This window comes from Aegilops tauschii, chromosome 4, assembly GCF_002575655.3.
Source record: "Aegilops tauschii subsp. strangulata cultivar AL8/78 chromosome 4, Aet v6.0, whole genome shotgun sequence".
Lineage (NCBI taxonomy): Eukaryota > Viridiplantae > Streptophyta > Magnoliopsida > Poales > Poaceae > Aegilops > Aegilops tauschii.
The window spans coordinates 36,642,359-36,669,788 of NC_053038.3; the positions used below are offsets into that span (position 1 = coordinate 36,642,359).

At 47.1% G+C, this 27,430-nt stretch overlaps 3 protein-coding genes across 4 annotated transcripts; 2 read left to right on the forward strand and 1 right to left on the reverse strand.

Moving 5' to 3' along the window:
* The first annotated feature begins 636 nt into the window (after positions 1 to 636).
* On the forward strand, positions 637 to 3,426 carry LOC109732808 (tubulin alpha-3 chain). The gene is made up of 4 exons (XM_020292005.3): positions 637 to 904; positions 1,777 to 2,011; positions 2,104 to 2,474; positions 2,592 to 3,426. Exons 1-4 carry the CDS (start codon positions 812 to 814, stop codon positions 3,246 to 3,248), a joined length of 1,356 nt encoding a protein of 451 aa, XP_020147594.3. The 5' UTR covers positions 637 to 811; the 3' UTR covers positions 3,249 to 3,426.
* Positions 3,427 to 12,209: 8,783 nt separating this feature from the next.
* On the forward strand, positions 12,210 to 18,107 carry LOC109732807 (inositol-tetrakisphosphate 1-kinase 3). 2 transcript variants are annotated; one of them, XM_020292003.3, is made up of 10 exons: positions 12,210 to 12,573; positions 14,251 to 14,332; positions 14,486 to 14,518; positions 14,681 to 14,801; positions 15,286 to 15,378; positions 16,649 to 16,756; positions 16,845 to 17,021; positions 17,136 to 17,191; positions 17,272 to 17,356; positions 17,725 to 18,107. In XM_020292003.3, exons 1-10 carry the CDS (start codon positions 12,380 to 12,382, stop codon positions 17,832 to 17,834), a joined length of 1,059 nt encoding a protein of 352 aa, XP_020147592.1. In that variant the 5' UTR covers positions 12,210 to 12,379; the 3' UTR covers positions 17,835 to 18,107. The 2 variants fall into 2 exon arrangements, with proteins under 2 accessions (XP_020147592.1, XP_020147593.1); XM_020292004.4 differs by having other exon boundaries at positions 12,211 to 12,573; positions 14,486 to 14,585.
* Positions 18,108 to 19,186: 1,079 nt separating this feature from the next.
* On the reverse strand, positions 19,187 to 22,979 carry LOC109732801 (CSC1-like protein RXW8). Its single transcript, XM_020291994.3, has 10 exons — positions 22,696 to 22,979; positions 22,441 to 22,587; positions 22,291 to 22,354; positions 21,974 to 22,183; positions 21,470 to 21,661; positions 20,997 to 21,295; positions 20,584 to 20,860; positions 20,191 to 20,466; positions 19,870 to 20,103; positions 19,187 to 19,759 (listed from the first exon to the last, which is right to left on the reverse strand). The coding sequence occupies exons 1-10, from the start codon at positions 22,977 to 22,979 to the stop codon at positions 19,505 to 19,507; spliced, it is 2,238 nt and encodes a 745-aa protein (XP_020147583.1). The 3' UTR covers positions 19,187 to 19,504.
* Positions 22,980 to 27,430: the final 4,451 nt, after the last annotated feature.

Below are 27,430 nucleotides of genomic sequence, written 5' to 3' on the forward strand. Positions count from 1 at the left end.
GCGGGGCCAGGGGTAGAAGAGGCTCCGCAGAAGATCCACTCAACGCGCGCCGTTCTCCCGCTCCCCCGTTTCAAAAATCGAAATTTCTCGAACCTGCCCGATCCCCCACGACGGCACGAACGGTGGAATGGCCGCACCGGACGGCTCATCTCCTCACCGAACGGCGGGGCCCACCTCACACCATGGCCCACGGCACAGGCGAGACATCCCGTCGTGGGGAACAGCGCCGGTGGTGTTTCAGTTTCACCAACGAGGATGACTGGACGAGGCGCCCCCGCTACCAACCGATTGTTTCCGCGAAATATTTGAAAAATTGCCAATCTCTCACATCAACCCAGCTCGACCGCACCCACAAGCGCACACACGCTCAGAAGCAAACCCTGGACCCACACGTCAGTAGCGCAGCGGGTGGGTAATCAATCTCTCCGGCCAAGTGCTAACAAAAAGCGTGCTCTCGGCGCAAATAATTCCACCAAGCCCCCTCAGATTTCACATATTTCCGGAACGGTACATGACAGGCCGATCCAACCCAACCACCCGACCGTTGCCAGGCACCGAGTAAATCGGGAGGGCGCGGATGCAAAAACGCCCACCCATCCCTTCGCCCGCACTCCATCCAGTCCAGCCTGTGCGGCGCTATATAAGTAGCCGAGTGTGGGCAGCGGAAACCCTAAGCAGAGCATCGCAGAGACCGGCGTCTTCGTACTCGCCTCTCTCTCGCGCTTCCGAGCTTTGGCCTCCCTCCCCTCCTCCCCGCAATCTCCCCACCAGCGTAGCGCAGCGCGCGCCTCCGCCGCTCCGACCCGCAGCCATGAGGGAGTGCATCTCGATCCACATCGGCCAGGCCGGCATCCAGGTCGGGAACGCGTGCTGGGAGCTCTACTGCCTCGAGCATGGCATTCAGGTACGGATCCGCTCGCTTCCCCCGCTTGATCTGCCACGCTTCGCCTTAGATCCGCGCTAGATCTGGGGGTTCTAGTGGTTGCTGGGCGTGCTCGGTCCGATTTGGGAGTGTATCTGACTTCGACTGGTGTGATCTGCGTTTGCTGGAAGGGGAATTCTAGATCTGGCGGAATGTAGGGTGCATGCTGTTGCTTCTTTGTGCCTATCTGTTGTTTTGAAGATCGCAATTGGTTCGAATTTGAATTTTAAGCCGTAGGTTTGCTTGTATAGCGCTGCAGTTCACTGGATCCCAGATGGTTCGAATTTGAATTTTAAGGTGTAGATTTGCTTGCATAGTGCTGCAGTTCACTGGATCCCGGAGCGGCTGCAATTCTGTATGTGATTGCCACCGGCTTCGGGTTGTGCTGTTTGTTCATGTGGTAGATCTGATCAGTGTTCTCTAAATTGAACTCATCGTTCTGAAATAGTTAGATAAGAATGTAGATACTGTAGAAGGGCATAACCTGTTCAATCTGTTACTTGTTGCATTCGATGCTCACATGATGTAGATCCATTATTATTATGTTGCAAGCATCACTGATTGGCACACACTCGTTTGTTTGGAATTTTCTGTCCTGTACCACTTAGATATGTTCGAAATCTGCTAGATACGGTGATATCTGTTCATGCATGTCGTGATATATCCTTGCTGGTGGTTCTGAAACGTACATTGTATGCTCATATGGAAATGCATCTCTAATTAGTTACAATACTGATGTTGCTATGAATTGATCTGCAATGCAAACTGTTTTGTGAATCTTTCCAGTTCTGTTGCTACAAAATTTAGTATATTTAGCTTCACACCTTTAACACTGTCTAATCCCCCTGGTGCAGCCTGATGGACAGATGCCTGGTGACAAGACCGTTGGGGGAGGTGATGATGCTTTCAACACCTTCTTCAGTGAGACTGGTGCTGGGAAGCATGTTCCCCGTGCTGTCTTTGTTGATCTTGAGCCCACTGTGATTGATGAGGTGAGGACTGGCACCTATCGCCAGCTCTTCCACCCTGAGCAGCTTATCAGTGGCAAGGAGGATGCAGCCAACAACTTTGCCCGTGGTCACTACACCAGTAAGTGACGTGCTCTTCATGTGTACTGCACTTTGTGTGTAATGATGCCAATTATCACTGTTGCTGATCATATTTTGCTGCCACTTGTGCAGTTGGCAAGGAGATTGTTGACCTATGCCTTGACCGTATCAGGAAGCTTGCAGACAACTGCACTGGTCTCCAGGGATTCCTTGTCTTCAACGCTGTTGGAGGTGGAACTGGCTCTGGCCTTGGTTCTCTCCTCCTTGAGCGTCTCTCTGTTGACTATGGAAAGAAGTCCAAGCTTGGGTTCACAGTGTACCCATCTCCTCAGGTCTCCACCTCTGTTGTTGAGCCATACAACAGTGTCCTGTCCACCCACTCTCTCCTTGAGCACACTGATGTGGCTGTCCTTCTTGACAATGAGGCCATCTATGACATCTGCCGCCGCTCCCTTGACATTGAGCGCCCAACATACACCAACCTCAACAGGCTCGTTTCTCAGGTATAGCCCTGTTTCCGCTCAGTACATGTTTTCTGTTTGATGTATGATATATGTTGTTGCACTGTCTATATCATGTTATATTGGGATCTAATACATTGTTGAACAACTAATCTGCAGGTCATCTCATCCCTGACTGCTTCCCTGAGGTTTGATGGTGCTCTGAATGTTGATGTGAACGAATTCCAGACCAACCTGGTGCCCTACCCAAGGATCCACTTCATGCTTTCCTCCTACGCCCCAGTCATCTCAGCTGAGAAGGCTTACCATGAGCAGCTCTCTGTCGCTGAGATCACCAACAGCGCCTTCGAGCCATCCTCCATGATGGCCAAGTGTGACCCCCGCCACGGCAAGTACATGGCCTGCTGTCTCATGTACCGTGGTGATGTTGTGCCCAAGGATGTCAACGCCGCTGTGGCCACCATCAAGACGAAGCGCACCATCCAGTTTGTGGACTGGTGCCCCACTGGTTTCAAGTGTGGTATCAACTACCAGCCACCCAGCGTCGTCCCAGGCGGTGACCTTGCCAAGGTCCAGAGGGCTGTCTGCATGATCTCCAACTCCACCAGCGTTGTCGAGGTCTTCTCCCGCATTGACCACAAGTTCGACCTCATGTACGCCAAGCGTGCCTTTGTCCACTGGTACGTGGGTGAGGGCATGGAGGAGGGAGAGTTCTCTGAGGCCCGTGAGGATCTCGCTGCCCTGGAGAAGGACTATGAAGAAGTTGGCGCTGAGTTCGACGAGGGTGAGGATGGTGATGAGGGTGATGAGTACTAGAGCTGCTGAGTTCAACGACCTGATGTACGCCAAGCGTTCCTTCGTGTGATCTGCCCGAGTGGCTTTATCTGCTGTCTGTCTGTTTGAATGTTTGCTGTGTGGTGTTTGGTTTACAACCTGTGGTATGTTTGAACCTGCTTCGCACCTTGGTCAATATGCATGTTATCTGGTTTGCCTACACCATTTCCCTGTTTCAGTATCTGTATTGTTCCTTGGGGTGATTTGGTTGGTGTCGTCGCCTGGATGATCCCCTCCTTTATATTGTTTCTTCGTTGTGCCTCCCTGATCTATGCTGCAAGGGTCATAGCGATCAGTGGTGTCCTTGAAATGCGTCTGTGCTACGCCTGTAACTGTTGTAGCTTCCAGTCAAGTGCTACGCCTGCATAGCCGTCTGTAGTCCCTGCATCTGGTCTTTGTATCCTTTTATGCGTAGAACCAAAACAGTCATCGTCCCATCTCCAACGTCTAGTGCCTGTTGCTTTAGCTGTCGGTCGAAATCTTCTTTGTCTGATACATATGGTGATGCATATGCTTTCTCTCTTGTGCTATGCGGACCTGTGCCTTTCTCTCTCTTGTGCTCGTACTATGCGGATCTGTGCATCGGAGGAAAGTGGTAGCGGAAAACATGTGCCGTTTCCCCTAGTTGCTTGGTGCTTGCTGTGCTTTCAAGTACTGAGACTGAGACTGACCTTCCACTCTTCTTTCACGCCCGTGCATTTCTCGAGATCCCGACAGTTCAGAGAAATATCAAGATGCCACGACGTGGTTTTGCGATGCCCTAATCTTCCATCACTTGGCATAATTGCGCAAGCTTGTCGATAAATACTTGTCATCTTTCGGCCATGAGCCATCGACCAATATCCCTGCAGGCAGCCTCTTCTGAAGGTTCACAGCGATCAGTGTGTCGCACGCAGCACACTACTGTTTCTGTTCTATGAGAGCTCAACCGAGGCTAGTAGGAGTATTGTACTCCCACGGTTGGTTCCAGCTATAGCTTAGAGAGTAGGTTCTTTAGAGAGTAGGGTACAGTTCTTTAGTAATCACTAATCAGTGTGTGTGGCTCGACATAGTTTAAGCAAGAAACATGTTTGTTTTGCCTCAGTTTCGTGCTCCTGATTGATCCCCTTCCTATCCACAAGAATATGACCTAACTTTGAGAGAGTGGATATGCATGCTTCTTGTAATCTTGTTGACAGCCCACTTCACAAAAAGATGAACGGGATGGAGATAGGTATCCTGTGGGCGTGGCGAGGTCAAATCTCCCTGTGCGCTGAGATATTTGTTGTGCCACTCGCTGCCCTTCTTCCGGTCCCAGCCCAGCCCCCCTCCCCTCCCTGCTCCCAGGGGCATGCTGGCAACGCGATGATGCCATCTGATGAACATCATGAGTTGGTGCAGCAGTTCCACCTTTGTCTAGATCGCACAGGTTTACCTACTGCGGACCCCGCGGCCATATTTTTGAATATGAGGTACTACTCCCCCCTAAAGAAATATAAGAGCATTTAGATCAGTAATCTTTAAGAGCACTGATCTAAACGATGTTATATTTCTTTAGGGGGTAGTAGCAGAGAACTAAACCTTCTTGTTCTTGTTCAGTAAAAGAACAGAAAAAAAACAGGTTTACAGTCTCAGACACTACCCTTTCCACCATGAATTCTTCCTTTATTTTCTGGACTGTTTTCCGTTCTTGAAGTCTGGACGGTCGGTTTGCCTCATTGTTGATGCAAATCGCATCTGAAGATCTGGATGGTTGAATGTTGTGGACCCAGAATTTCTCTCTGATTTTGTGAAACACATGGTGCTGCTCCTGCTCTACGGCTGCTGCTGTCTCATTCTTTGAGATAACTTGCGATAACATCCAGCAGGTCCACGTGACTTTAAAAATCCCTGTCATTTTGTGCAGTCACCCTCACGTTTCTGCAGCAGACCCTTTCGTTACCGGGACTAAAACTGCTGCAACTTGCCACCAGATGCTTGGGAGAAGAATGTGGGCACATAATCATTTAAAATCCTTTGATTGATATCTCCTGGTAAAAACAACTCATCTTAGAGCATCTACAACCGGACGCCTCAAACCTGTCGGGGATATACCCCGCGGTATGACCCGGCCGGAAGTATGACCCGGCCGGACTTGGCATTTCACCGATGACCCGGCCGGACTCATGGGTCTGGCGGCTCATTGGTCAAACAGCTCATGGACCAGACGACTCACTGGAGACCCGGCGGGCGGATCAGACGGACGCCACGGCCCAAGGCCCAGCAGGCTGGCTTATACTCCGGTGGGCCGGCTTAAGATGAAAGGTGTGAGGATTATTTCCTTTACAAAGAAGCAAGACCCGGACTTGTATTCAACTTATAAAGAAAGATAGACTAGTCCTAATCCTACTAGGACTCCGCATATAACCCGCCCCTCTAACTTATATAAGGAGGGGCAGGGCACCTCAAGGGGAACAAGTAACAAGAAACAATCTCTAGGGCTAGACACCGAGAGCCGGTTCCCGGCGACTCTCCCGTGATCATAATGAGACCTAGCCTCAAACAGCATGTAGGGTTGTTACCGGATGATGTTTCCCGGGGCCCGAAGCTGTCTAAATCCTTGTCTTGTGTTGCGTCTCTCGATTCCGCTCAACCCCTCTCAAGCTACCACATAGATGCGTTGACCTCGCGACTAAGTCCTGACACTAAGGACATCTGCCGTGACAATTCCACGACAAAACCCGTCTCAAACACCCGGGCGAACAACCCGGTCAATGACCGGTCACAAAAATCTGACCTGGACGGGCTCCTTAAATGGCCCTCAAACGACTAGGCTGGCCGGCACCCCTCATATCTAGCACAAATATGGGGCGGATATGAGGGCGTCCGGGCGCGCTCGAGCGCGTCCGCCACGTCGGACCCGACATCCCTACCCCACCACAATTTGCACCAAATCCACCAAATCCTTCCTCCTCCTCTCGTCGCCCTCCTACCTTTCCCGCGCCCAAGCCCTCGCGTCCGCCACCCTTGCTCCCTATCCTCACCATCGGTCCCAATCCGCCACCTTAGATGTCGTTCAACCTGTCCCTGACCGCCGCGATGGAGATGGAGACTGCGTCCGCCTCGTCCGTCGCCATCCCTTCCTCGGTTCCGTCGTGCAAGGCGGAGAACGTCGCCCGAGAGATGCGGTAACGCCGACAGCGAGAGAGAGAAGCGGCGGAGGCGTCACAGGGAGGTGCAGACATGGACGAGCAGCTGTCCCCCTCCCCCCCCCGCTGCGCTCGGAACCCCACACCCCATCTATCTGCCCGCCGACGCGGATTACGGCGTCGGACCACGTTGGGACAAAGGAGGATCCAACGGCCGATTGGGTCAATCAGGAGAGCTTTCCACCCACGCAGATGTCGGCGGTGGATGTATGTCACTCGCTGCAGCTCGTTCGGGGCACAAATGAGCACATGCACCGGCGGCGCTCGGGCTGCCCACGAGGTGTTAAACGTAATGACACAACAAGAGTCGGTATGTCTTTGTAGCTCCTGTCTGATCAAAGTTGTATATGGCATGTTCAATGTTTTGCATAGACCGCTAGTCTTTCGGACATGATGGATGCTTGCAAACCATGATCATCTAGGAGGCATTCATGTGGAACATGATCGATGACATGAAGGTCCGACCCATTGGAGTACGAATTGGGGGCACCGCATTTGAAGTTGGGACAACATCCGATCCCAATCTAAGCAGGAAGAAGAAGGGGAATACGACGAAGGCAAGAGGTCCAGTATTCTCAATTTGTGAGGACATCTTGTTGGTTAAAGCTTGGTTGGCCACAACAATGGATCCAAGATGTGGCATCAAGCAAAGGGCACGGACAAAAGGAATATGTGGAGCCACATCCTATCGTGACCACTACCGCAATGTGGCATCTCTCCAACATTGACGAGGGATCATTCAAGGAGAAGTAAACAAGTATGTCGGCTACTACCCACAAGTGACCAAACGCCCTCAAAGTAGGATGAGAGTGGCAACTCATGTAAGCTCAATTGTTCCATCTTGTCATCATTTGCATATGCTTCTTGTGTTTGTATTCTTATGCTCATACATATGTTGTTTGCTAGATGGCGGTGGCGGCCACTTTGTATCGCGAGACGGAGAAGAAGCCGTTTGCTTTTAGCCATTGTTGGATCATATTCAATGGAGTGCCAAAGTGGACACAACTTGTGGCAGATCTCAAAGCCGGCAAGAAGAGAAATGGTGGCTCAAGCTCCCGCCAATTAATTGGGTTGGACGATGAAGAGGACGATATTGTCGTCGAGAATGGAAGAGCCACCATGCCAAAGGATAACTGACAAGTCAAGGGAAATAAGTGGGAGAAGGCAAGGGCCTCCCATGACGCAGCGGCTACAAAAACGCCGTCCACATGGACGTGCCTTTTTCGATAAGGGAGAACAAGAAAGAGGAGAGGTACAAGCTCTTGTTGGATGCGGAAAAGAAGGGGATGGATTGGGACCGGAAGAGGGCGGAGAAGAAGGTGAAAATTGAGAGGGACAAGATCGAGTTGGAGAAGGAAGAGGCGCCGATCAAATGGGAATTCGAGAAAGCCAAGACATTTGGAGAGATTGAGCTTGAGAAGGAGAGGTTGCAACTTGCACGGGGCGCGGAGGATGCGAAGATCATGTCGGCGAATGAAACCCTCTTGGATGTGCGGATAAGAAAAAAGAAGATCAACGAGCGTAGGGAGTATGAGGCGGCGAGGATGGCTTCGGCAGCAATGGAGCATGCGGCAAGGATGCAGACGGAGCATGCAGTCCGGATGCAGGCGGAGCAGGCAGTCAGGATGCAGGCAGAGCAGGACGCAAGCAGGATGCAAGCATGGCCTCAGAGCAGGCGGCATGAGTGGCGTCCGGCTATTGATCCGGCAAGTAAGCGAGGCATCTGTTATGTTCAGACATGGATTTCATTTTGGCATGTCCGGTTTATTGAGCTATGATTTTCTTTGCTTTGTTACGAACTGTTGAATTCAAACAATTTGTATCGTGTGATTGACGTGCATAAATTGTATGGATTTGAGAATCCATATTTTTTTTAACGTTTGAGAATTTGCATTTAAGATATGTGGATGTGCAGCACAAGATGAGGGGCCGGCGTTCGGACGTGCCTGCGGGCGTATAAGTGGCGGGATTTTCCAATTTCGGGTTGTAGGTGTGCTTACTAGCGTAGGTCTTCTTATCTCGATGGTGGTATGTTGCTAGACCGTGAAGCTCTGGAGCACTTCCATTACAAGCCATGCATGATGCCTGGCACTCACGTCAGAGACAGCCCGAAGCAGCTGGAGGTGGTAGGGATTAGCACAGGATACGAGAGGGGAGTGGCCGAGCCACTTGGGAGGAATTGCAGGGATCGCATATCTTGTTGCGGCCCTGGTCAACTCTCATTAGTGGATGGATATGGATTAGCTAGCGTGATGCTCCTGGTCTAGAGAGATGGGTGTGGACGGATTTGCATGAACTCGGGGAGGAGACGTCCAGGAAATCACGAGAGAAGAAGCGCTGGCGATTGCTTCTAGGATAACCCGTGGCAGGCAGCTTGCTCGTCGAAACTCTTCCACACAAGTTGGACCCCGTCCTCCGGGTTTTGTACCCCTACCGTCGCTGCCGATCGAGTTAATTCCTCAAAACCATCATATTTGTATCTAAGGTAGTCCAAGACTATTGTTACTGTCAAAAAAACATAAAAGGCCATCGCTTCTGTGTCAAGTGAATAACAAAATGCACTAAACGAGCTGCCAGCCACGACTAAGTGGAAAACTGACATGCCTGGCCCACCTGTCCGGCTGACTTGGCAAAGAATAAACATGTGGACAAGTGACTAGTCTCTCACCGGTGCCAACGATTGCCGTCGTTCTGCTGCTCCTAAGCCACCAACCGTCGTTCTGTGCCCTCCCGATGAGCTCCTCTCCATGTTCCCCCGCTTTCCCCCTCGATTCCGCTGTTGTTTAGCGCCATCCTGCTGCGCCTGAGCTCACAGCAAGCTCGCGGTCGCCACGCCTCTGCCCCGTGCTCCCGTGCGCCTATGGTCGCCATCCGGTCTTTCTTCGTCTTCGTTTGAGTGTTTACAGGTTTGATCCTTCTAATCTACGACTTTCTTCATCGATAATGGTTGCTGCTTTGGTGTGCTGGTCCTTATGAGGCCTTAGCACGACTGTTTCCCGACTGTCTACTACATCAAGGTTTGCCCAGCTCCGGTGAAGGAGGGACGATGATGGCGGCGCGCCTTCGGCTCGCTCCAATGCTTATAGTCGTCGCTAGTTGTTTTAGGGACATGGTTGTAATTTTTATTATCCGTGTTGTTCTTTGTATTATCATGATTGAAAATGAATAGATTGAAAGTTTCTCGAAAAAAGAAAGAAAGAATAGATGTAAGCAAGTGGACTTATGTTTGAAACCTAAGCATGACAATTTACGACTTGCGCAAAAAAAACACGAGTTGGTTGTTTTCGTAGTAACTTGTAGCTTGCAATGTTTCTTGACCATCTTGTGAATTTTGCACAGGGCGCAAATGAACATGCTTTAAGTTCCAAATTTTATATGCACATACTTCTATCCATTATCCACATGCATGCTTTTTTACACTTTCTAAAAAACATAAATAATGTGTTTTTAGTGAAATTCCCCTATAGAGATCATACATGCCTAGATTCTACAAATCCGATCTAGTTCAGTGGACAACATAATTCAAACGGAAAAAAGCAACTCATATAATTATTTTCTGAAAATGAAAACAAAAGCACACAAGATCACAAATATAGCTAAATCCAAACACAATGCTATGTACTAAATCAACGACAATTAATATGGATAGGGGGAGTACAAGTTGAATATGTCCCGTCGAGAGAAAAATAACTCGATTTATGCCGTCATACCAATAATTGGAGTAAATGATTATTTGTGCCATTCCACAATTCAGCTTTATCCCCCCCCCCCCCCCCCCCCCCCAATGTTTAGTTTCTTTTGTGCATAACACCGGGTAATCAACACTGTGCTTCTTTCGGGATAAGTTTTACTGAAACCTAAGTACTTGCCTAGGTTCTAATCATGCATACTTGTGTCCATTCTTTACATGCATGGTGTTTTTCCATAATCTTTTGAAACATAAATAATTTGTTTATGGACAAATTTCATATAAGGGATCATACATGCCTAGGTTCTAATAATCCGCTCTAGTTTCGTGAAAAACATAATTCAACCTGACAAAAGGCTCAAATTCATGTCATTAATTTCTAAAAGAGAAAACAAAATCCTATATGATTACAAATGGCTAAATCCAAGTTTAATATGTTCCATATTGATTTATGCTATCATACTGAATAACTGGAGTATCATAGCTTATGCTCGTCACACAAATCAATTCGTTCACTTTTTTTTCTACAAAAAATATGATTAGTTTATTCTGTGCATAACACTAGGTAATTCAGCGCCGTGCTTCATTTGGGACAAGTTTCGCTAGAAACCCGAGTAAACGCATAAAAACATTCACACATCCACTGCCGATGATTAGAGTCGTGGAGATTCAAGATTGATGAAGTCAACATAAACATTTTGTTATTGATGGAAGCATCACCCCACATAGAAAAAATATTCACTTTAATGAGAGACAGAAAGTGTCAAACCTAGGTTTTACTCCATGGCAACTTATAGATAATCGCCCTCCTAAACCATCCAACCAATGGTTGCTTTGTTTCCATGAATTTCCATCTTTGACGAGCCAACTTCACTATAGGAAGGCGATGATGACCTTTACACTCACATGAAAAAGTCGTAATGTAAATACTAATCTACTATCTACTTCTACTACTACTTATAAAAGCACGAGTTTGGTGAATCCAAATGATCTCAACCATCCAATCACCTTTGTCCAACGTCTCATGCCGCTCCAATGATGTACCCCCATCACATCACTAATAAACTGGAAATAACATTAATGCATTTAATTGCAATTGCTCTTGGAAACATCATTAATTGCATTAATTTCAATTAATCTTGAAAAATCATTAATTACAAAAATATTCTTTGTAATGGCATGCTCTAATGCTTTATATCCCCTCAATCATACCAGGCCACAAGCCCACAACCAATAATCTAAATAAGAAGGGCGAGTGGAAGAATCTTCTACACCGATGCATATGATTATGGACTGTATGCCTGGTAAACCCCCAAGACCCAGCAACAGCACATGGTCGAGCCATCCAGCCGGTGGTGTACGCGGAGGCATCACCTAGAGGTCAAGCGGAGTAGGTACGAAGCAGCATCACTTTGACGACCATATATCACGAGCTAGGACCTTGCTGCACCGAGGAGTGAGACCGAAGGGTGTACCACATCCTTTGAGTGGAGAAATGAGGGTGTCACGACATGTATGCAGACGATGCAAAGTCACGACAAACCAAACCACAACACACAACATAGCTCGGATTTGAGAATGGGCAAACATAAGCAACATCTGTGTAACGAATAAGGAGAGTCGTCACAGTGGGTGATGACTAGGTATCGCCCCTCGACATGCTATTAAAGTGAACGTGCATTGCAAGTTCACTAATTATCTTACGTGCGCGACAGGATGCGTGAGCCATAGTCCCTAGAGGGATGGTAAGACATACACAATCTGAAATCTTTATTTCACTGCTTTATCCATACATTTCGTTTCGAAGAATTCTTTCCCTGCAAAAAACTAAAATAAAAGTTAAGGCGTTTCCCTTGTATGTTTGTTGGCTAGCTAAGTAAAGAGAAACCTTAAGCATAAAGAAACCGAGAAAAATATTTTATCAAAAGAAAAAACTGAGAAAATATCCAGAGAGAAAGACCAAGAAAATAAATACTAGAAAAGGCCAGGGGCAAAACCGTAATCCGGCGACACTTTGTTCCCATGTCCCAAAGGCGAAGTTGCTCCCGTCCTCCACCTACAAAATACGCACACGCCCCCCCATCCGCACCTCTCTCTCTCTCTCTTCCTCCTCTCCCCCCTTCTCTCTCTCTCCACACGGCGCCCTCGCGCGCACGCACACACATACACCTGTCTCCGCCTCCGCTCCGCTTGTTCCCGAGTGCGCCCGCTGCATTCCGATCCCGCCGGCCAATTGGTTCGGCGCCGGCGCGGGAGCGATGGTGTCGGGCGGGTGCGTGGGGACGGAAGGGGGCGCGGAGCCGGAGGACGCGGCGGCGGCGGTAGGGGCCGAGGAGGTGGCGGCGGCCGCGGCGACGGCCCCCGCGCGCGCGAGGGAGCTGGTGGTCGGGTACGCGCTCACGTCCAAGAAGGCCAAGAGCTTCCTCCAGCCCAAGCTCCGGGGGCTCGCCAGGTACCGACGACGTCGCCTGTAGATTTGTCCGGTCGCGTTTGTTTCAAGTCTGTCTAGGTGCGGAGAGATAATCTGGTTGGAAATGCGCCGATTATTGTTTTGGAGATGATTAACATGTCCTGCATTGGGGGAAAAGCGCTTGGTGCGACGGCCCTTGTTGTTTGTCCATGTCAGTTTTGGATGAAACAGGAAAAAGAATCTTGCCCAGGTTCTGCACAATTTGGAAGATCAGCGGGAATTCATGATCCTTCTGGTCACACTCCGTAAGCAAGAGGAGAACTTACTGAATGATATATATGGTTTGTTAATGTTATTGTGTTAATTAACACCTCGTTCATTGACCTCTGTTCTTGACTGGAGAAGATTCAGGACACACGGGGCCCCCTTCTTTAATCTGCTTAGGGAGAAATGGCTAGTGCATATCATTGTCCCACCCACTAATTGTTTGTTTGAGTTAAAGAGATCACAAAGCTGTTGAGCACAAAAGGAAGGGGAATACTTTAGCTCCAAATAGGATTAAAAGTGGGAAAACGTTTTTATCAAGTTATAGTCCAAAAGGCGGTGAAAAGGGTTTCTTGATTGATACTCCCGATCGTGATATCCATTAGCATATGGTTTGCTTTGTTTACCCTGCACGGTATGCTTTATAGGCTTTTATTTTTGGTTTATTATGCATTATGGAGGTTTTCTTGACATCTGTTTCAGTAGTTACCAACAATTTCAGATAATTTTAGGACACCTATTTGTTCAATCAAAGAATCAGAGTCTCATTTTTGTAGAATCATTGTGTGCACTGACTGAAATTAGTCTATTCAAGCACGTCTTTGTATTGATGCTGTTTTCTTTGGGATAGGATAGTGACATCGATGCACTCCCTGTCTTATGGTAATATTATATTCGCTTCCAGTAGTGACCCTTTCTTAATTTATTCAATAAGCCGTAACTTAAGTAGATCCCTGAACTAATCCAGGAAGCTGCCACTGGAATGCTCTGTTTTGACATTATTCGAGTAATTGTGTGTAACCTTATTACAAAATGTTCGTGTTATTGACCGGTGTGACCAAGTGTGTATGGTAAGCAACTGCAGGGTTCCAAGTTGGCTTAAATACACTAGAGATCTAAAATATGTCATCAGTTTGCAAAGTGCAGTTAAATGCTCAGTTTATTACTTGGCAGCTTGTGCCATCCTCACATCACTAGGACCAGAGATGTGGATTGCCGAATATGAAAATAGTATAGGTCCAGCATGATAAGATTCTGATAATAGTTAAAGGATCCACATGATTTAACATGAGCATTACCTTTTATCATGCAAATCAGCACATCACTAGTGCTCAGTGTGGACTAAAAATTCATTCTAGTATAATTATCATCAAACCAGGTTCATCTATCTTATATAATATTCAATATAATATAACCCGTAAACATTCATTTCAAGACAATTTACTGCCCATTTCTGTTGTCTGGGCACTTATTAACATACAAGAGGTTGGAGACTTTAAATATTTGCATTATTTTAGGGTAAGTGCTTTTAAGTTGTAAATTTATAACTTGGGTTAATATGTTGAAGTGTTGGCTAGCCGCCAATTGCTTCCGTTGAGCAACTGGTGCTGCAGACTTACTTATTTGTTAGATTTTCCAGATTATTTGCTTCTCATCCTTGCAAAATTAATGCAGGAAGAAAGGCATTCAATTTGTTGCAATTGATCAAAAGCTTCCACTGTCAGATCAAGGCCCTTTTGATGTTATTCTGCATAAGGTAGCTATACGGAGTATATTTAACTCCTACCCATGTATTTTATGTCAAGGGAGTGTTAAAATTTTAGTACTGTTCTCTGAGATTTCCTTTTTTTTTGCGAAAAGTATTTTCTTATTCATTGACGGCAAAATGATAACATTGTATTTTCTACAGTTGACTGGAAAGGAGTGGCAACGACGGTTGGAGGTCAGTAGCATACAATATGTTAAAACCACTGTTGAACTTCTCTTTGCGAGACATGTTCAATATCTTTGTAAGACATTTTCAATATGGTTATTTAAATATTATGCACATTCTGTCTTTTTATCATTTTAAACTTCCGCTGATGGTTTTGCATCATTTTGATAGGAATATAGAGACACACACCCAGAAGTTACTGTTCTTGACCCACCAGGTGCCATAGAACATTTGCTGAACCGCCAATCTATGCTTCAAGAAGTTTCTAAACTGGACCTTGCGGATTGTCATGGTATTTTTTATGAATTTTCTTCTAATTCATGTTTGGAAGTAACCCATCATCCTTACTATGACTATGCAGAAATTCACTTGCCTTTTCTGGTTGAACAAAATTTAGTTCGTTATATTTGGATTAATCTCGTATTAACATGTTGCAAATACTAGTTCAAGTAATGATATGGGTATGTTAAGCGTATATGATATGCTATTAAATGTAGTATTAGGCAATGTGTTCCACTCTTGAAGCTTGGCCGACGTGAACCCTTTATCCTCTTGTCATATCTTTTGTCACGCTGACCCCTTTACCAATGACTGTTGAAGCTTGTTATCCTTTTTGATTGTTTTGTCTTTTATCTTTACACACTTAAATTGGCAGTGAACTTTTATCTGCTTCCATCGAAAATTCCCTCCACTGTCAGTAGCTTGGATATAATGGGTTGGTTCTTGGAACCTTCTCAAAGGCTGATTTGATCACCATGTGCAGTTGATTTTTGCAGGTAAAGTTGGTGTTCCGAAGCAGCTTTTTGTTAACACAGACCCATTGTCAATACCAGCTGCGGTTATGAGGGCTGGGCTATCGCTTCCATTAGGTAAGTCTGCCTTATAAAGGCAGTCCTTTTCTTTTCAGCTACCATAAAGCACTCTGTACTATAGAAACAAAATTCAGGTCACCATTGCCATCTCTCACAGGTGAATGGACATGCTTTGTCCTCTTGACTAGTGTGAAAATTTTGTACATGCTAGAGCAAAGTGTTCATTTTCCAGCCTTTCCTCCATTTCTTGCCTGGTTTATCGGTTCATATGATTGTCATGTTAGTTGTAGTATTTACTTCTGTAGTCTGTACATTTGATGGATAGGTAGTAGGTTGCAGATAGCTTGAAGGATACAAATCCAATCCATGGTAAACTAACTGTATCAGGTCTTCTCCATGTAACCTAATAATAGACAATAAAAATGAACGTCTATTAACGTTAGACATTGCTATGCTTTTTGTATGGCTCGATCATACTAAGGTGTCTGTAGGATTTTCTGTAAATCGATTGGAGTGCTCCCTGTTATTTTTTTTTGAGCCGGAATCAGTGCTCTGTGTTCTGGATGAGATATAAGCAAGGCATCTTTCAGTCTGAAGAGTAAATTGCATTTCTTGCCAGATATTATGTCAGCAGTCAGTGAGTTCCCCCTGTATGTTCACATCATGCACATAACATAAGTGGGCCTTCTTTAATTTTGATACCACTCCTACAAACACACCCAAATCCACACAAAAAACCAATAAAAAACCCTACAGAAACTGACACAGACGCAGAAGCTTACGAGGGCATTCCTCGAGCCATAGCTTTCCTCCGGGGCCCTTCCTTTGGACCCATCGATGATTGAGTGAAAGCTCTCTACGTCTCTAGGCTCCACCCTGCGGCCTGAACAGAAGGAGCAGCAGTTTGACCCTTTCTAGGGTCTGACTGCATAGGTTGTTTATCCCGAGAATGTTTGACATGGACCTCCTCCTGTATGTCAACCCCACGTGTCACCTGACTGCTTGCGCCACTGTCTACTTTTTCTCTTAACCTGGATCGTACCTGGTTCAAAGCACATAACTAGAGCGAGTTCAGTGGTGTTATATACCTTATTTAGATGGCGCAACTTGAAATTAGTTACTCAATGCCTGCTCCAGAATGCAATTACTCCAAGTAACGGCGAGTGTTTGACATTGTTGTTTGAAATGAAGTTTTAACATAAATTTAGGCTGAGTTAATGTTTACCTGACTGGAGTATTTAATCATTGGCATTATTGGGGTCTGTTTTGAATCTCCTGGCAAATTGTCTTTCCAATATGGCCTGTTAACCACTTATACTATGTGCAGTGGCGAAGCCTCTGGTGGCGAAGTCTCATGAGTTGTCTCTTGCTTATGACTCAGCTTCCTTGACGAAGCTTGAGCCTCCGTTGGTTCTTCAGGAATTTGTTAACCATGGTATTGTACTTGAATTTTATCTGGTCGTTCCTAAGAATATTTTTCCAGTTCTGTATTAACCTTTTGTTTTTGTTTCTCTCATTTATAGGCGGCGTCTTATTTAAGGTCTACATTGTTGGGGATGCAATTAGGGTAGTGCGTAGGTTTTCACTGCCTAACGTGGATGAGGGTGACCTGTCAAATAACGCCGGAGTGTTCCGGTTTCCGAGGGTCTCTTGTGCTGCAGCCACTGCGGAGGATGCAGATCTTGACCCCCATGTTGCTGGTAAACTTCCATGCCTTGGGTTCTCTTGTCTTACAGTAATTGTTGGCATGTTGCCGTTCTACGTTGATTTCAGAATGTACATTTGTGAACTGATGTTTTTACATATTGCATCAGAACTGCCTCCAAGGCCACTGCTTGAGATATTGGCAAGAGAGCTGCGCCGCCGACTGGTACCAGAGATTCTTGCACTTGTTAGTTTTGCTTCATTTGATGCCATATGATTAATATCACCTGTATACCTGATTGACAGGGTCTTAGACTGTTCAACATAGATATGATCAGAGAGCATGGGACAAGGGATCGGTTTTATGTTATAGACATGAACTATTTTCCTGGTATGTGATCAAACTTGTTTCAAGAGTGTCTAATTTATCTGATATTAGTTGAGCTGTCTTCTGCTTATGAGTTTCGAATAGCACATGGATTTGTTAAAATAAATAAACATTATTACTTCTTGGAGAACACTCTGGATTAACAGAATCTTACTTTGGTCAACCAAAAGTCACATGGTTCCTTGTTGCATTCTCAAGAAATGACCGGTCTTGGGTACACTGCGAAGTGAGATGTTTACCTCCCATGTCAGGCTGTCAGCTAACTCATTGTATCAACGCAATCTGGCTAGTAGGTGCAAAATGAGGATAGGACCATTATGGCATTTTTACAAGTATTAGAAATTCCTCAGACGAATCTTTTTTGGTTGCAGGGTATGGTAAGATGCCTGGATACGAGCATGTTTTCACCGACTTCCTGCTGAGCCTAGACCAGCAGAAGGAGTACAAGCGACGACTGGGCTATACGTCGGGTGAGGGGTGAAGAGTCGAGGCCGACCAACTTCCCTCTGACCTTTGTCAGTATGTTGTCTCTTCGCATTCGCTGTGTGTACGAATGAATGTGCATATCAGGAGGAGAAGGATCATCAAGTCTCATCTGTGGTAGAGTTGGGCATCAGTAGTTGCGATGATAAGGCAGCGAGGACTGTGTTGAACTGTAATTATTAATCCGCATTTTGGCGCAACTGTGTTCTCTTCATGTTCTTGAATAATCTCGTTCGGCCTAGCAATGGAATCGAGCGGGTATCCGCACCCACATCAGGTGTCCCAGAAATCTCAAAGTTATGTAGAACAATCCACGCAATATTTCCCTGCTGACGTGTGGTTGTGCACTGGCGGAGGTCTTGGCTAAAACGCCGACCTGCAACATGGCCGGGTTGCTTTGCTTCTACCGTTTGTGTGAGAAAGAACGGCATGCTACTCGTTCCTAGACTTATCGCGACCGCCTTGACTGCCTATGTCTGAAGCTTCTGTGGTGACACGATGTTAAGGTATGCCTGAAGCTTCCCTGGTGATACGGTGTTTCAGATGTGTATGTAGACTATAACAAATTTAGCTAGCTGACCTCTTAAGCATGTCCATGTGTAACCGTAAGTGTTATTTGGTGAGATGCAAGCGGAACTGGCTGGCAGACAATACCATAGTGTTACTTGTTTCAGTTTTAGGCAAGTGATGACAAATTATGGACTAATTTATGAGTTTCGTGGGGACGTTGTGGGATGCCACTTGCACCCGCCGTGTGGTTAGGATAATTTCTGCCTGAAATCATTTCCGAATCTAATAGCATATATTGTGCGAGAGATTTGGACATCTAGACACATTATGTTTGAAATCCTAGACCGGTTAGGATACGATATATGCTATGACATTATTAACATCCGATGATATGAGCAATCTGATTTTTCTAGCCGGAATATCCAATACTTTTAAATACGACTATCGAATTTATCGGTAAATTTTTAATTATTAACTTGTGACACATGAGTGTTACCTTTATAAGATGGCACATGTGCTTGTCAATGTTTTATTATGGTTTTTTGCTACCTTACACTGTTTTATGTATCCTGAATGTGTACAAGTATTACTACTTGCTCATTTTGAGCATAGCTTTAGTTGTATACATCGGTTAAGGTGCAATATGTCATTTCCGACTTCAGGCTGTTACTCATGTCCGAATCCGACAAAACCAGTATCCAAATCCGCATCCAACAGCTATCTGTCTCGCTGCTGGGTCTCTTTTTCTTTCTTCCATATAAAATAAGATATAGTTTGAGCAGTACGAAACCGAATCCACACCGGTTTCATCCGTATATTTGCGATTACTTGAAGTGGAAATAGCTCGTTACAAATGTGTCAGGTCGAGGTTACCATCATTTTATGTTTAACATGAGAAGGTGAAATCGTAAGCCATTAGTTCCTAATTAATCTGCACAGTTAGCAACTCGGAAACCAAAACAAACCTGTACCTACAACATACATAGGATCGAACAAGCCAGTTAGTTAGCTCCATCTTAATCATCATCGTGGTCGTCTACTTGGGCTAACCCACCCTAGATACACGTATAATTAAGGTCGAGATTCATCGACCGTAAGCCACAGATCGGCCGGTAGCTAGCCAAGGCACAAATAAAAGAGAGCCAAAACAGCACAACATCAGCGGCGTCCGCTGGAGCTCCCGTGCCGCTCCTCGATGTGCTCCTGGATGATGGAGCCGGCCACCTCCTGCACCGTGTCGCAGAGCTCCTGGCTCGAGTTGGACGCCTCCTGCGCCGGGTCCTCCATGATCATCTCCATCGGGATCTCGTCGGCGCTGCCCGGGGGCGACTGGCAGTAGGCGTCCAGCAGGTGCTCGTGGATCTCCCGCATCCTCCCGGACTGCTCGTCTTCTCTGTCCAGCTCGATGAAGTCCTGCGCACGCGCACACACGCCCAACATTCACAATTTTGCATTTTGCTTTCAAAGAGGAAACGAAGTGCCATGAATGAATGAATGTATGTGCGCATGTATGATGATGAGACCTGGGCGGAGAAGGAGTTGAAGATGCGGGAGAAGCGCTGCCTGCAGTACTCGTTGAAGAGGATGGTGCCGATGAGGAGCAGGATGGTGAACCCCGTGGAGATCGGCGCCTTCTTGATGGTGAAGACGCCCAGCGCGATGATCTGCGTGAGCACCAGGGAGAACACCATGGTGTTGTGCATGATCGGCCACAGCTTCCCTCCCATCTCGTACTTGGGGTAGTACACGTTCAGAATCTGCAAGCATGCATGCATTAGAAGAAAATTGCCCGTTCGATCCTTTCATGGATGATCAATCAAGTTATCAACATATGCTGTATATACCTGGTTTCGGTACACCAAGTAGCCGAGGCAAAAGTAGACGAGCAAGAAAGGCAGTATGAGAGGCGCCATGATCGAGAACGTGAAGCCGAGCACGTTGAACATGAGGACCTTGGGAACTTCGGTGTGGTAGGGGAAAGAGTAGACGTATTCTGGCTCGTCCTGGTAACAACATATGAATTTCCTGAAGAAGTTGTACACCAGGTTGTACACCTGCAGTATCTCCGAGCATAGACTGAACCAGCCTGATGTGAGGACGTAGGTCATGAAAAACGTTGCCTGCCATGCCCATCCAAAGAAAGCACACAGTTAACAAACCCATCATCAGTTAGTTAATCCCTAGTGCTCCCTCCGATCCAAAATAAGTGTCGCGGTTTTGAACTAAGGTCAGCCTACCTGCTTTGGCACGAGCTCGGCTAGCATAGACGGCATGTCCTTGGGTCTAGTGAGCACGTTCAGCTGGTTGAGCACGGACCCTGATAGCACGTTCACAAAGAAGACATTCCAGATGTTGAAGATGAGAATCTTGGTGCACGCGCTCGTCTTCCTGCCGCTGCGAGAAATCGACCCCTCGATCGCCGAGAAGCGCATCATCAGGGGAGGAACGGTGTACAGGGACAGCAGCAGGACCACGCTAGGGAGATATCCCGTTACGACTCTCACGCAGAATGACCTGCACGAACAAGGGATTCTTTCTCTTTCAGGCTCAGGGCATGAAGCATGATGCAACAAGCTCAGTCGTCAGCTCCTTGCAAACCTGTTAACAAAGTGAACTCTCTATGATTATTGTTTAAGATTCTACTACTTACGTCTTTAGTGCGCCTCTCAGGTTTGGGAACATTTGCTTGAGCTGTTCCAGCTGCATCATGCTTTGAACAAACGCGACGGGTACGATGAAGACAAACATGAAGAAGACACTAGCCGCGAGCGTCGCTATTTTCCGGAGCCAGATCTGCCTGTAGGGTATCCAGAGGTTCGACCAGTAGACGTCGCGCGGCTCCGGCGCCAGGTTTGTCACCCATAGCATAGGGTTCGAAGACTGAAGAACTTGGGAAGCCACAATCGCCGCGTAGCGAGTCTTGAAGAACACTATAGCACCTGGGCAGTCCTGTTCGATCGGCAGTAGGACTAGATTTATTTATGAGGAAAGAATGCATAGAAATCGTAGTTTGACAACATGCTACTGCCTCAGATAAAAAAGAATGAGATCATGCAATGTGCTGGTCAAAACTTAAAACATGTAGTAATAGTAGTTTTAACTAGATCAAGTGACAACGATGACCTTTTGAGCTTCGACTACTTCTGGATCAGTGAGGTCTGACTTCTTGGCCTCGACGAACTTGTTGCGGTAAAGCTCAAACGAGGAAGCTTGTACTCCGCAGAGACCACATCTATTCAAGCTAGACCGCATGTTCTGGTCAAATGCCGAAAGTTTTACTCTTACAAATTTCCTGTAAGCCCTCTCGGCACTATCCTGCAAAAACAGAGTTTGAGGAAATGATCTCAAGTAGTCAGTACAAGATATCCATATATGCATATATAGGGCCTCTGCGGTGTCGAGCTGAATTTGAACGACAAGTGTAAAAGTAGCGCATACACATTTTACCAGTGCAGCGAAATTGAATCGAACTAACTCAGAAGTGTGAACATGCATCATAGAAATTCGATCATTTTGAAGTGTAGAGAACATCAAAACTGTAGACTAGTTTCACAAGAATAAATTTCATAGAGCATAGGTAGATAATTTGAGTTCCAACTAATCATATTTGAAAAGCAGAATTCTTACCACAAAATTCTGCAACTTTCCTTTTCGATAGATCATTTGATGTGACAGGTAACTAGATCCATGATAGTTAAGAAAGAAATTCCTGATGGTGTCATCAAGAAGCTCGTTGTGTGACTTTGGAATCGAGCGAACAAGGACAGCAAAATGACCCGGATTGGGTGTTGATCCAGTGATGTGTGCTAATCTCTTTCTTGAGATATACCTGTACTCCTGCAACATGAAGATGTGTAATCAGCTGCAGCATATGGTTGCTCTGAACTTTTTTGGGTAAGAATCTTTTGGTAACAAACATGAACAGCATCATGGACAGGTCTTACTTGGAAAAGAAGAATACAAGCTGAGATTGTTATAACATATAAAGCAGTACAATGCACCCAAAGCCTGTACATGAAAACAAAGGCCGCGTGTCAGTCAGATTATTTGAATTCAGTAACTAAACGAGATATACAAATAAAGATGCAGCTTACTTGCTTGATCCTTCCTTGAGATTTGCAATGGTGAATACATTGAGCGACTCCGCTGGGACCCGCGTGTGGGCCATTTCTTGGCCATTGTAATTCACAGGGAGCACTCCAAAGACACAGATAAGGGTAGTTATGGAGAAGATGCGTATGCTGCATCAGTCCGCAACAAGCAAGCAAGCAAGCAGCATGTAATTGTAAGTAAAACAAACACAGAAAGAAGCAAACAATGGTGGTTATCAGAGGGTGATGGAATTTGACCTGAAGATGAAGAGGCGTAGGAAGACGACGGAGTCGAGTCCGGCGACGCGTCGGATCTCGTCCTCGGTGCACCAGTACGCCTTGACGAGCCAGCCGGCGGTGGGGAGGAGCCTCTCGAAGGAGAAGTAGTCCACCTGCTCCCGGAACTTCTCCTCGGCGAGCCGCCGGCCGAAGTAGACGCGGAAGTTGTGCGGCTGCTTGCGGAGGATGGAGTAGAGGGACAGATAGAGAATGCACAAGGCGATGTTTATGCCCGCCGAAGTCAGAAGGGCGGAAAATTCCATCCCCTGCCTCCTCTACCTTGTGCTCTTGGATCTCCTGACCATCTACCCATGAAAGAACTGCGCACGCACGCACGCACGCAAAGATTTCATTCAGTCCATCGGATAATTAATCAATCAATTCTGCACGTTCGATGAATTAATCGACAGCATGCATCTTAATAATTCTGCTGTTCTTGGCGGATTGCATTTTGATTTCCGATCAATCAATACCAAATGCGATCCTTTGAGATGCGAAATGACACACTGCAATAAATAATTCCCCAAACTGCATGCAATGCAAGGGATACGGCGGCTAATCGAGAGGCCGGTCGGTCACGATCGCCGGAGCCAAGCGAACACGGCGCACGGCCGGAGCGAGGAGGGAATTGAGATGACACGCGCGAGGGAGACTTACGGATCGATCGCGCGTCACATGCAACCGGCCTCTGCCGGATCCAGCAGCGCACCTTGGTGTCGTCAGCGATCGCGCGGAGGAGGCGGCGACGGCGGTGGGTCGCCGGCCGGCCGGTGCCCCTTGGCGACGGCGGCGCGCGGGAGGTGGTTGGCGGGGTTGTCGGCGAGGGGAGGGCGGGGCGGAGGCAACCGTGCGCTCGCGGTTGTGGTGGGGGGCGCTGCGTCGTTCGCGTCGCGTCGTGCTGCATGCAGCCGCGTGGCCGTCTTTGGTTTCTTGGCGTCGTTTTTGTTTTTTGAGGGGATGGTGGTTTCTTGGCGTCGTAATAAACGCATAGCGCAGCGCATGTCCCCCTGGCGGCCCGCATTGGCCCGTCACGTCTGATCCAGAAGAGGCGCATTTAAATGGGCCAGACCCATCTTCTACCTCGGGCCGAAAATCGTCTGGCTGGACCGGCTTCTTCTTGCCAGTACAGTCCACCACTAGTGTGCTTGACTAAAAAAGAGAGTCCACAAGTGCGCTTTGCTCGAAAGCAAAAAAAAAAGTTCAAAAAAATCTGGACTAGGGAGAGTAGCGGCGAAAGAAAAACACATTTTAAAACATCTCCTCTCTGGTTCCGGGTGGGCTTGGGAGTTGACCGGGGTTCAGTTCAAGTTCTTATCTTTTTTTCAAGGTAATTCTTCTTATCTTTATCTCGAATCGTTTCTTTTCTTTATGGAAAACACTTGGCATCAACCGACGGATTACACGCGAGCATCCGCCGGCTCATTTGTACCACGCGTGTCCTGCCCGTGTTTTTTTTTCTATCGGTCAACGTGGCCCCTGCTTGTTGTTCATTGTCCGTTACAATGAGTTTCTGCAGTAAGGTCTCTATTGCAAAGACTGCAACAAGACTGTTGCAGAAAAATTAAGTTTGCAATGAGACCTCTGTTGCAACAAAAAAACAACAACAAGACCTCTGTTGCAAAAAAAAACTGCAACAAAACCTTTGTTAGAAAAAAATCTTTACGATTTTTTTTTGCAACATGACCCGTGTTGTCTGCATCACGAGCTGTGTTGCAATGATAAAAGGTGCGGTCGCCTAATGCACCAGATCCGCCGGCCAACGTGTATCACCGTCCTTTCTTTATGTTCATTTTCATTCGCAAAAGAAAAAAGAATCCTACCATTTTCCCTTTCGGCCGTGGTGGCATAGAGTATATTTTCCACGGTCACTCTCACGTATCTACGTGTCAGCACGAGCGATCTAGCCAGGATAAGCCGTTGACGCGGTACCGTGTGTTGGGTTCGTCCATCTTATCCCGTCGATCGCATTCCCATGGAAGAGCAAAAACTTTGACCGCAGCAGATAGTCATAGTACTACTAAAATCCCAAATACGTCGATGTGTCCAATGCACTCTGATTTAAGAATGCACCCACAAGAACGTACGTGCGTACGTAAGACACGTCCACGTATACTTACTGCGGAAAACGTATTACCACGTCTCCGTGACGCAAAACTTGTACGAAATCCCTACGTTTACACCATGCCAACATAAAATCTAAAATAAAATAAATTTTGCGTTGTGTTGATTCCTCAAAAGGAGTTGCGGTGCGTTGGCAATGAAGTATTCGTACAACAGTGATAAGTAATAGTACTTCCTCTGTCCCAAATCATAATTTGAGATTTGGGACGGTGATAGTAAATACGATATCTGATTCAAAATAAGTGTCGCAGTTTTAAATCAATTCAATTAAAAATTGTGACATTATTTTGTGGTTCTGTAAAAAAAAGGAAAGGCCTCCGACAGGCACAGGACGGTGCGTGAAGGCCACGGACGTGAAAGCCAAGAGGGCTGACGCGCACCCAAGTCAACCGGGCCATGCCTTGGTTGGAATCAATTGCCACTTACAGTTAACGCGTCACTTGACTGGACTTGCCTGTGGATGGGCAGTACCGCGCGTGATGCATAAGACAACCGTACGTGTTACCGTATCGTCGCTGGAGAAGTTGGTCATTCTGGTGGGTGCCGATGCATGTCGACCAAGGTGACCTGACCAGTGACCACTCTACCAGTGTACCAGTGCGCACTGCTACTGCTAGACAGGCGGACAGGCACCGGGGGGCCGAGTGCGGAGGGACAGATCGAGCCGGGCCACGTACCGCTCTCGTCTCGTTTAAAGCAACTCCAACGGGGTCGATTCAAACGAACGATGATTTCGTCCGCCTTTTGTCTGTTTGGGTCGGCCGCCCATCCGGCGTCCGCTCTGTTTCTGATATGGGTCGGCAACGCGCCCAATGCGCCTACCCATATGTGTCGGCGTGGCCGGCTGGCCGCCCAATTTTACATTGATTTGCATTTAACATATTATCAAATGAAAATGTTTTTAACGAGCCAAATAGTCTGGCCGCCCAAATAAATAGTATAGTTTTACAAGCCAAATACAAATAAAAATGTTTCACATAGTTTTGCAAACGAATAAAATAAGATACATCTATTGGTTGTCAACATGAGCCCACATATGCTCAACCAAATCATTTTGCAGTTGCACGTGAGTTTCCAATCACACATGTCTTCATGAAATTGAGTGAACTGCTCAAATGTTGCCGCTACTCCATGCTCAGGCACAACATTCTCACCCTGAAACTGAAAGCCTTGATCGTACAGACGTTCCGGACGCTCGTCTTCTACGATCATATTGTGCATGATCACACAAGCAGTCATCACCTCCCACAGTTTTTGCGTGCTCCAAGTATTAGCAGGATACCGAACGATGCCCCATCGAGATTGCAAAACACCAAAGGCACGCTCGACATCCTTTCTAGCACTCTCTTGCTCTTGGGCAAATCTTTTCCTTTTCTCTCCGATAGGGTTGGGTATTGTCTTGACAATAGTGGTCCACTAAGGATAGATACCGTCACCCAGATAGTACCCTTTGTCGTAGTTGTGGCCGTTGACAGTAAAGTTCACCGGTGGGCTGTTGCCTTCGGCAAGCCTAGCAAACACCGGCGAGTGCTGAAGCACGTTGATATCATTGTGTGATCCAGCCATGCCAAAGAAAGAGTGCCAGATCCAGAGATCTTGAGACGCCACGGCCTCTAGTATGACAGTGCAAGCCCTGACATGTCACGTATACCGCCCTTGCCAAGCAGAAGGGCAGTTCTTCCACTCCCAGTGCATGCAGTCTATGCTGCCAAGCATCACCGGGAAGCCCCTGCTGGCATTCATCGCCAATAAACGGGCTGTATCTTCAGCTGTCGGCTCTCTCAAGTACTCAGGGCCAAACACAGCAATAACAACCTTGCAGAACTTATACAGGGACTCTAGGCATGTAGACTCGCTCATACGGACGTACTCGTCAATGAGATCACCGGGCACTCCGTATGCAAGCATTCGGATGGCGGCAGTGCATTTCTGATAAGAGGAGAAACCAATCTTGCCGACGGCATCCTCTTTGCACTCGAAGTAGTCATCATAGCCGACCACTCCCTCTCTAATACGGTTGAAAACATGCCTACTCATATGGAACCGGCGGCGGAATTTGTGATGTTTGAACAATGGGATTGTTGTATCAAAGTAGTCCTTCCAGAGAAGGAAATGCCCGCTCTCTCGGTTGCGATTCAACGCCGGAAGGTGGCCCGAAATGGAGCCACGGAACAACGACCACTGGCTGTTGAGGTGGTGATGGACCAACACGGCAGCCAATATCTCCTCCTCGTCGTCGAACGACGAATTGTCGGAGTCGCAAAGGAAATTGTGGAAAAAGAACTCGTCGGCGGAGTCCATTCCGTACCTTGGCAAACTGTCGAACAACTTGCGGGCGTCGACGATGGAGACGGCCGACGAGGGGAGTCGCGGCGCCCACAGACAAGCTAGCTGCCCTGCCGGCGTCCGACGAGCATGCCGGTCGGATGTGGCAGGGGCGGCGAGGTGGCTTCTTGGTCGCGGGCAGCTGTGCGGTGGGGGAAGCGGCGGTGGGAAGCAGTTTGCTCCCCGGCGTCAAAATGGCGGCGGAGGGCGACGAGGGGGGGGGAGGGCGGCGTTGCTGGGCGGATGTGGAGTCGGCGGCAGCTGGAAG

What these genes read in the sequence shown, in the direction of transcription:
- LOC109732801 (XM_020291994.3), bottom strand. Translation starts at nt 22,979, where the DNA reads ATGGAATTTTCCGCCCTTCTGACTTCGGCGGGCATAAACATCGCCTTG. An exon ending in ACTTGGTGTACCGAAACCAG is followed by an intron (nt 20,104 to 20,190) that starts GTATATACAGCA and finishes GCATGCTTGCAG; the next exon opens with ATTCTGAACGTGTACTACCC. An exon ending in TCAACTCCTTCTCCGCCCAG is followed by an intron (nt 19,760 to 19,869) that starts GTCTCATCATCA and finishes GCGCGTGCGCAG; the next exon opens with GACTTCATCGAGCTGGACAG.
- LOC109732807 (XM_020292003.3), top strand. Translation starts at nt 12,380, where the DNA reads ATGGTGTCGGGCGGGTGCGTGGGGACGGAAGGGGGCGCGGAGCCGGAG. An exon ending in AGTGGCAACGACGGTTGGAG is followed by an intron (nt 14,519 to 14,680) that starts GTCAGTAGCATA and finishes TCATTTTGATAG; the next exon opens with GAATATAGAGACACACACCC. An exon ending in TCAGGAATTTGTTAACCATG is followed by an intron (nt 16,757 to 16,844) that starts GTATTGTACTTG and finishes TCTCATTTATAG; the next exon opens with GCGGCGTCTTATTTAAGGTC.
- LOC109732808 (XM_020292005.3), top strand. Translation starts at nt 812, where the DNA reads ATGAGGGAGTGCATCTCGATCCACATCGGCCAGGCCGGCATCCAGGTC. An exon ending in GCCTCGAGCATGGCATTCAG is followed by an intron (nt 905 to 1,776) that starts GTACGGATCCGC and finishes CCCCTGGTGCAG; the next exon opens with CCTGATGGACAGATGCCTGG. An exon ending in TCAACAGGCTCGTTTCTCAG is followed by an intron (nt 2,475 to 2,591) that starts GTATAGCCCTGT and finishes ACTAATCTGCAG; the next exon opens with GTCATCTCATCCCTGACTGC.